This window comes from Rutidosis leptorrhynchoides, chromosome 1, assembly GCF_046630445.1.
Source record: "Rutidosis leptorrhynchoides isolate AG116_Rl617_1_P2 chromosome 1, CSIRO_AGI_Rlap_v1, whole genome shotgun sequence".
Classification (NCBI taxonomy): Eukaryota; Viridiplantae; Streptophyta; class Magnoliopsida; order Asterales; family Asteraceae; genus Rutidosis; species Rutidosis leptorrhynchoides.
Window position 1 is genome coordinate 728612771 of NC_092333.1, and position 9399 is coordinate 728622169.

Below are 9399 nucleotides of genomic sequence, written 5' to 3' on the forward strand. Positions count from 1 at the left end.
GGGTATTCTATCTTTGCACGATTGTCCTCTCAAATTTAGAATATTTTTCCGATTTCATGCAAATGAGGGCATTACATGATCTTAAGTGTAGGGGGAGATAAATTCTCGTAGATTTGGTAAAGTTTCACCTAATTTTAAAAAAAATTCTGAGTATATTGTTGAATTGTTAAAAAGTTTTGGCCACCTTAGAGCACCAGGAGTGGTACCTGTCTCCAAGCTCGTTACATGGCTCGTCGCAGGTCACCCCACTCTCCGACCCCGTCAGTTTGGTGCGTCCCGGTCAGGTCAGTCGCGGTGGCGATGGATGAAAATGTTTACGTTTAATAAAAAAAAATAATTAAAACACAACGGATACATAGTCGTTGGCCACTTTTTTTTTTTTTTTTACTTTCTATATATACACAACACATGCACAAACACAAATAAAAACACAAATCTCATTCACAAAAAAAAAAAAATGTCAAATTATTATCATCCACAATGGAGTCCACTCTCAACCTATTCACCCGGATCGGCTCAAGGTTCGGCTAGTGGTGGTGGTGAGGCTAATCTCGGTTTTTCAAATTATGCCAATTCACAACAATCATTTCCACAAATGTCTCCCGAGCAAATGCAAGCGTTTATGTTGTGGCAATAACAACAACAACAAGCACAAGTTCCATAAACACAACAAACACAAGTTCAACAAACACAACAAACACCACAAGCACCAAAATGCAAGTCGAGAGCAAAGGCTAAAGGAAAAGAAGTCGCGGTCGATTCGTCTCAACCTAGAAGACGAACTGAGTACTTGTGGGAACCCGAAGATGAGCTACGTTTAGCTCAATCGTGGATTGCGGCTTCTGAAGATCCAAACCAAGGCATTGATCAAAAGTCATCTTCGTTTTGGAACGTGGTTATGAATGAGTACCATTCTAGGGGTCCACCTTACAAAAGAACAAAGAATATGTTGACCTCCAAATGGACAAAATGAATGAATGTTGCAGAAAGTATGGTGAAATCGTGAGTCGTCTCAAACGAGTTCCACGTAGTGGCGAGGGTGATGGCAATTTCAAAGAACGTTGTGATGCACAATACAAGGTGGAGACGTTTAAGAAGTTTAACAATTACCTAGCTTGGGAATTCCTAAAAGACAAGCAAAAGTAGAACAACCCGACTCCACTTAAAACAACCAAACGTGATTGTATTAGTTTGGATGATTGTGATCTAGATGAGGAACCGGAAGAACATGAAGAGAATCCAAATGAGGAGCTATATGGGGAGGATGCAACACCACGACCTCCCGGAAAATCAAGAAAATCAAAATCACAAAAGACGTCTTCGAGCTCCGCCGCTTCCGCAAGATCCTCGTTTGATGAAAGTGCAAGCGGCACTTTTGATTCAATGACTAGTTACTTTGATTTGAAAATACTACAAATGTCTACCGCGGGAATGGATGAAGAAGATGCATTGGTTCTTCAAGCGAAGAAAGCGGCGATTCGGGCCAAGCTTCGAAGTGAAAATTGAATCGTTTCGTATTTGTTCTTAATAAATAGGAATTGTAATGTTTTTTTTATTTTATTTAGGAATTGTAATTTTTTTTAGGAATTGTAATGTTTTATTTTTATTTTAATGGAATTATTTCTATTTATGTTAATTTTTATAATTATATTCATTTATGTTATATTTAAAATCATAAAAATAATAATAAAAATATAAACTGCCATGCCCAACTGACAGAGGTCACCACTTCCCACTTTTTATGACTCAGCAAGTCAGGTCTGACATGTCAAGTGGCCTCAGTCACCACTCCCAGTGCTCTTACCCATCTTTAGAGGAAGTAAAGTCTTCCGAAATTATAACATTTACAGGTAGTAAAGTCTTTCGACAAGAAGCTTCTTAGGCTAGAAGTCAACTAAACAGCGTAAGACCCTAATCATTAATGATTAATAACTAAAAAATATAATAAGTTGTGAAGTAGCATGTGTGTGAGATCATTAGGTTTTTGAAGTAGCATTTGTATCTAATAACAAGAAAACTTAACAAGAAAACTTAAAATACGAAGAAATGCATTTTTGAGAGCAAGAAAGAGCATGTGCATATCTTACAAATACAAGATGTGAACCAAACAATCGTAGGATTTCAAATCCCGAACCAAATATCACCATATGTTTACTAGGATGAAAATAGTCTAATGAAAATATATATCTTTGTGACAATCGTTGATATGCATATCTATCTATATAATCTAATAAACCTCTAAAATGATGATGTCATCATTAAGCTCAATTTTCATAATGATGATGTCATAATTATATATTAATTTAATTTAAAAGGAAATATTAATCTCCCCTAAATTGTAATCTTATTTTTCTAAAAAAATTTAAAAGGCATTTATTATTATTAATAATTATTTTTATAATTAAAAATATAAATATAAATACTCAATTTTGAGGGAACTTTATGTTGGTAAAATCAACGACAAGTTTCTTAGTCGGAATCCGTGGTTTCACGGGGCAATAAACTAAATGACTCTAACATTTACATTCACTTAATACGTAAAACATATCATTAAACTGTTTCGTTTAAACAAACCCGTGTTTTCACGGGTCATTTCACTAGTTGTAATTTATTAAAATAATGTTTATATATATAAATAAATGAAATATATTGTTGTAAATGATTTGCTGAGTAACGTTCATTACCTTTTTTTCTTTGTAAATAGTAAAACTAAAAATATTTAAAATTAAAATTAATTTTTTTTTTAAAAGTCGATGATGTGAGAAATACAAGAGAGAAACATATTCTCCCTATTATCACGTGATAACACAAGTCAAACATATCATCAGAGAGACACTGACAGAAAAGAAACAAAACAATGGACACAGATATGTTGATGATACGAGCTGAAGCCCTGCGGTGGGTAGGTATTGCCGAGAAGCTCCTGACAACCCACGACCTAGTCGGATCCAAAACATTCGCAATCCGAGCCCGAGAAGCGAACCCGAGACTTGAAGCAGCTAGCCAAATACTAGCAATCACCGACACACTGTTAGCCGCGGAACAAGTAGTCATCGGAAACAACGGAATTGTACAACCGAATCTGTACGGCATCCTTCAACTGGACCGGTTCGATCAAAACACCAACGCCATCACTTTACAATAGCACCGGTTAGCCCTCGATCTAAACCCTAACCATAACCACTTTGCCTATTCCGATCAAGCCTTTAACCTTGTTAATACTGCTTGGACCGTTTTATCAAATCCTTTTCGTAAATCTATTTACGATTCCGACCTAGGATTTACACCACATTACCAACACCAACCCAATTTTTTATCTCTTAATCATCACCAATCACCCGACCCCAATCAATTTCAACACCATACCACTTTGTCTCCGTTGCAGATTAATCTCAATAGTGTTAATATAAGGGAACCAGAACCTCATGCTGATGTTGAACCTAAACCAGAACCAGAACCAGAACCAGAACATGAAACCGAAACTGAAACATAGATAGCTGAGGAGGATGTGGATGTGGGTATGGATGATTCGCCTACATTTTGGACTAAATATCCTTATTGTTTCTATATGTACGAGCATCATAGGGTTTATGTGAATTGTACTCTTCGTTGTGACAATTGCAAACGGGCGTATCAAGCAGTGAGAATATCACCTCCACCTCCCATCGTCCAAGGTCAGGAAGAGGAAGCCTATTTCTGCTCTTGGGGGTTCTTTCCAATAGGGGTTTCGATGTCGCATCTGCAGAAAAGGAATGATTCGAATTGGATGCCTTTTTCAACCTTTTGTGATGTATCATGCAATGTTAATGAGCATAAGGGGCCCCACAAGGGTGTTTTCGTGAATAAAAATTTGGAGCCACGGATTTATATTGATGATGAATTTGATGATATATCTGTTGGAGTTTCTGAGCCTAGCGATGACGATTCAGATACTTAATGGAATAATAATAAGCGTAATAGTAGAAAGAGAAAAAAGGTTAAAAGGATGAATTGAAGGTTAAACTCGGATTATAAACAGAAAGCACAAGTGTTAGATACAAATGTACAACAAGTAGAGACTAGCCAGAAAGATATGGGTGCTAATACAAGAAGAAGGCAGCAATCGAAAGAATTGGGGAAGTTGGATTTGAATGTTGAGTTCAATAATAATGAAGGTGAAGAGCCTGCTACTATGAAAACGACTTTAAAGAATCAGGGTAAAGGGGAGGGGGATGAAGATAATATTGAAGGTAATGGATTCTTTGAAGGGTTGGATGAGTTCCTCAACAGTTTGCCGATACTTTCTGTTGTGAATGAAGAAAAGGTTAAGGTTGGTTGTTAAATTGTTCAAGTAAGGTTTTTTCTTGTGGTAGATGTATTTTGTGTTAGCTCTGTTAATATCGGTTAATAATGAAAAATGTAGTGCTTTGTGGTAGTTTTACTGTAGAGTTTTTCAGTTTTCTGTTTAAATATGAATATAACATAATATATGCATGATTAGTTGTTCTATATATGATTCTGCATGTGTGTATTTGTTCATCTAGTGATTACTAAACATAGAATTGCATTAGTGATTACTAAACATAGAATTGCTTTGACGATTTTGCGAGCAGGACATAGAAGGATCATTTTTACCATCCATTGCTCCCTGGATCTCTAGTGGTTACTAAACATAGAATTGCATACTGTTTTGTGCCATATTCTTCATTGACCTTGAGTGTTGTGTTTTTGATGTTATGATCTCCTGTCAGTTATAACTTTGTTTGAAGATGGTATACATATACTTGAAAATTTTGCTGTATTCACTTTATAATCTTACTTGCGTCTGTGTTCACCTTAAAACACAAACTATGAAGATTCAACGAAAGATTCTTTTATTATAATTTTGCTATAGTAGTACTGCATTTTAGGTAGTTTGTTGGCAATAGGTTGATAACCTGTAACTAGACCGGCTCACACAATCGGCCGTTTATCCTTAATGTGGGACATGGCTCACTATCTCAACACTTGTGACTATAGGGGTGCCAGGGCTCACACGACCTTCTGAATTTTAGGTAGTTGTCTTGCATAGATATCGTAGCAATGGACTAATCAATGTACACATAAATAAATAAGAAACTGTTCTCTGAAGCCGAGTAGTGAATATTCTATCTACTTCTGTGTTCATTCATAAATGAATCAAAGGATACAGAAATATTGAGATCAAAAAATTATTTACAATAAAATTGTGAAAACACGTCCTTAAAGTTCCTGGTAAGCCTAGAGGAATCTAGAGCACTTGCATTAGAAGTATATAATACAACAGTTCAAACTTTTTAACTGATTATGTATCTAAAACACCAAATTGAAGCCTACAAAAATTAATTGAAGCTAGATTGAAGCTGGATTGTGACTTGTACTCTGAGCATTCAACTCAAGTATTTACTGAATACCCCGAAACTAGATTGACGACGTTGGATTATGAATTAATTGTTAAACAAATAGCCCAATAACATAACATAAAAGACTAAATTCTAGATAAAGTGAATATTAAAATTAAAATTGCTCATAAAAGATTCTATTTTGAATTTAGTGCATATAAATGATACCTTTTTTGAAAAGGAAAGCAATTATGCAAAATAACGTAGTTGGGAAGAAAGAAAGGCACAAGGACGTCGCTGTAATTAAAAGAAGGTAATCCCTACAAGAAGGAAACATGTAATTTACGCTATTAATAATATATTAATATATACAAGAAAATAGTCCAGTTAAAGAAACACAAGAATGAAATAAATGTTCAGTTCGATTCAATTCAAATGGCATTCCTTTCATAAGGATCTGCTGTTTTTGTGACAGATAAAACCTTGTATGACGTTTTAAAGTCGGACAACTTTATCTATATATTTACCATTTATGAAATCGAATTCCTCCACCTTCGCGGTGTCTTTCTGGCATGTGCTACATTAATCTGACTTCCGGCTTCATTATTTTCCATGGTGCTCATCTTTGTCATCTTGCTCAACTTCTTCCATCCACTTGACCATGCAGATTGTTGTTTAGGTTTTGTGATTTTATCAAACTGCCGTTGCAAATTCTCCATATCGTGTTGCAGTTCCAGATACTTTGTCTTGACTGTCTCCAACTCGAATTTAAGAGTGTTAATGTCTTTTTTAGCAGTAGCCCATCCTTCCTGAAAGGACACTGGTGTTCCTTCTAGCAACGTTTTCCGATTTTGAACCATTGGTTGGTAGTGAGAATCACCACCGGTATCTTTATTATTAACTGAATTACTCGCAATGGCATTGCTGATTTTGACCTGCTCAGAGAACAGAACTTGTACTACTACTCTAAGAGGAAGCCGCTCGTTTTGTGCAGCGTGCATACATGCATCCATCGACAGCTTTTGGCAGTCCATAACTCTACACAGTCTTTTTCGTTCATGTTCCGAAAGAGTCGGGTGAGCCTGTAACAGAGAGTTCATAAATAATACATAATTATTACTAGTATATAGTTACATATATATTCGCTAAACTGAACAACTTAACCAAAATATTGACATTCCTTTCTGTATATCTGTATATAATATAATTCCTAAAAACAGAATGTAATTTTAAATTATGCCACGTGGTAACCTTATGGGAATAAATAAACAGTTAGTGTCAATTTATTATTATTCATTCAGGGCGCTTGCTCCCTTTCTCAAAGCAGAACAACTCTGACATGATGTGACCCGTTGCATATAAGTGACGTAATACAAGGTGGGTTGACACAGAGTATGGAAATTATTTTAAGATGGATGGATCAGTAGTAGTACCTTAAGATACGAATCAATGGCTCGATAGAGGCCATCGTCGCAGCTCCTTGCTGATTCAGGCAAAGCCTCGGCAAGTACTTGAAACTTTGTTAAAGAAAGGTTTTTATCTCTCGAGACCTCCGTGAGGTAGCTGTCGACGAGCCTAGCAACTCTCATTTTCGCATTTGAGTTATTATTAGTACCTCGTTGCATACCACCACCTTCATACATATTATGCTTTTCGGACATTGATTGATGACCAGGGCTTGACATAATTTCCATTTGTTCTTGAATCAAAAAATGCTCTAAAAGTCTTTGAACAAGATCAACATCATACATGGTTTCAGTTTTGTTGTAAGACGGAATTAAAAGATCAGCCAACGTGGCCTGTTCGAATTGCATCCCGACTCGCTTTTCCAATTCTGTAACCAGTGCTGGAGCCACCTTTAATAAGTTGGCCATTCTTAACAACCTAAGAAGAAAACTGCAAGAAACGCTATCTTTTTGTGGTGGAATAATGCTAATAAGGCTCTCGATGATCATTCTTTGATCTCTCATTTGAGTGATGGAAGAATGTAGGTGGTCATCTTTGTTGTTTCCGGATGACACGATCATGTGTAACCCTCCTCCTCCTTTCCAATTGTTGTTAATACTAGTTCCTTGTTCGTTTAAAAAATCACTACTACTATTATTACTATTCCCGTCCTTGATCAACCCCGGAATTGATTTTGTGGCATAGTGTGTTATTGCTGCTCCAACCAATTCATAACGCATTCCTTTTACCTTAATTGCAGTGATCACACGAACAAAGTGGTCAATTCTAAGAATCGAAACATCTTCGTACCACCAATCAGGAGGAACGGGGCTCCTACTCGGGCTTGAAGAAGAATCCTTATTCATCTCATTCCAACTCGGGGGGCTAGAAACCTTCTTCATGGGTTTTCCCGTGTACTGCCACCGTATACCTTTTGGGTTCGCACATGCTTTCCAAGCAATTGATTCGCTACATCTCCTCACGATTTGGAGATTCTCCGACCAAGGAGACAACTGTTCACAACTTTTGAGTACAACAATTGAATCTCTCCATGATGACAACACTACATAACTTAGAAAAGCTTCAGTTTTGAATATCAGATTTCCTTCTTCCAAATCTTCTGTCATTTCAAGATATTCGGCTGCACATCGAAGCCCCGAGATGTTGATGGCCGTGAGATCAACTGCGATTCCATAGCAGAATTTTGCTGCAAGTTCAAACGCATCTGCACCACCTGGTATTTCATCCATGGCTACTTTGCTTGAATCGTTTTCTCTTGAATCATATATGATTCTGTTCATTTTTCCACTTCTTGATAGCAGGGGATACTTAACAATTTGGTTGGTTCACATGGGAAAAAAAGGCACAAAAAGATGATTATACTAAATTCAACATCCAATTCAATAAAATCGAAATAATATAATAATAATAATAATACTAATAATAATTTACCTTGTGCAAATGGAAACTAACATCACCAATCTGAACCAAGAAATCACTGGGAATATCAGTTGCAACAAACCTATTTTCACCAAAAAAGCTTAGTTGTTAAAGATCTATCATTTCTTTACACTTCCATTTTTCGTTTGTTGATTTATAGGGGGTGTTTGACTTGCTTAATTCTTATAATCCTTACAAATAATAGAATTATTATTAGCTAAAAGTAACAAAACTAAAACTACTTTCAAACTTTTGGCTTGCTACAAGCTGGGCTCATGGTACATCAATGTCAATCAAGTAATAGAATTCATTCCCACTCTCTGAAGAAAATGTGAAGAATTAAAGTAGCATATCTTGTTTGGACATGTGAATTTTAACTGCGTATTCGAAACTCACACATAAATAATTAGATTAGTATTTTGGATAAGTAATCTCAAACATCAAGTGATGATGACTTCATTTGAAGTTTAAATAAGTTACCTCAAACATTCTTAATTAGAATTGTTATGAGCTTAATTAATTGTGTATAAACGTACCAAGATTTGCCTCGTTGTTCGAAACGATCCGTTTGGACACCATGTTTGGTTGAAGAAAGGACTCCATTATCATAGTCTCTACCGGTAACTGATTCGGACTCTGAATCCCACATGATGATTGAAAACTGGTTTGGGAAGATGATGGGTGGGGGGGTGAGATATATAGCAACGAAAGGGTTATGTGATTAAAAGTGAACAAATCCACATGGGGTTTGGTTGGAGTTATGCAAAAATGTGGGATTGGTAATTGGTATGCAGTTTGAAAGTGTGTGTACAGGCTGTGTGGTAATGGGCATAAACATGTTAGTGTTTTTTGGAATGAAAAAATAAAGGATATTTGGAGGGCTTTAAGGTTCAATAATCACTCGCTACTCACCGGGATTGCCGCACGTGCCCTTCTCTAAATGGTGGAGATAACAATATTTACAATTGCTTGGTTCAAAATAGACTAATTTAGACATTTGTTTTCTACTTTTCTTTCTTTTTCTTCTTTTTCACTTACAACAGTCCGTTCGGCATTAAAAATAAAAACGTGAAAGAGTATGCGACAGCGTTCTCCTAAGTGTTCAGTAGTTAAAATGAGCTAAGTGTTTGTGTATAGAGTGTGTGGACACTGCAAGGAAACACCGAATGAAATA

At 36.2% G+C, this 9399-nt stretch overlaps 1 protein-coding gene across 2 annotated transcripts; it reads right to left on the minus strand.

Moving 5' to 3' along the window:
- Positions 1–5221: 5221 nt before the first annotated feature.
- Positions 5222–9094, minus strand: LOC139886367 (root phototropism protein 3-like). Of its 2 annotated transcripts, XM_071870154.1 has the most exons (5): positions 8762–9094; positions 8238–8307; positions 6773–8113; positions 5867–6421; positions 5222–5659 (listed from the first exon to the last, which is right to left on the minus strand). In XM_071870154.1, the coding sequence occupies exons 1-4, from the start codon at positions 8872–8874 to the stop codon at positions 5870–5872; spliced, it is 2076 nt and encodes a 691-aa protein (XP_071726255.1). In that variant the 5' UTR covers positions 8875–9094; the 3' UTR covers positions 5222–5659; positions 5867–5869. The 2 variants fall into 2 exon arrangements, with proteins under 2 accessions (XP_071726255.1, XP_071726254.1); XM_071870153.1 differs by lacking the exon at positions 5222–5659 and having other exon boundaries at positions 5681–6421.
- Between the last annotated feature and the right edge of the window lie 305 nt (positions 9095–9399).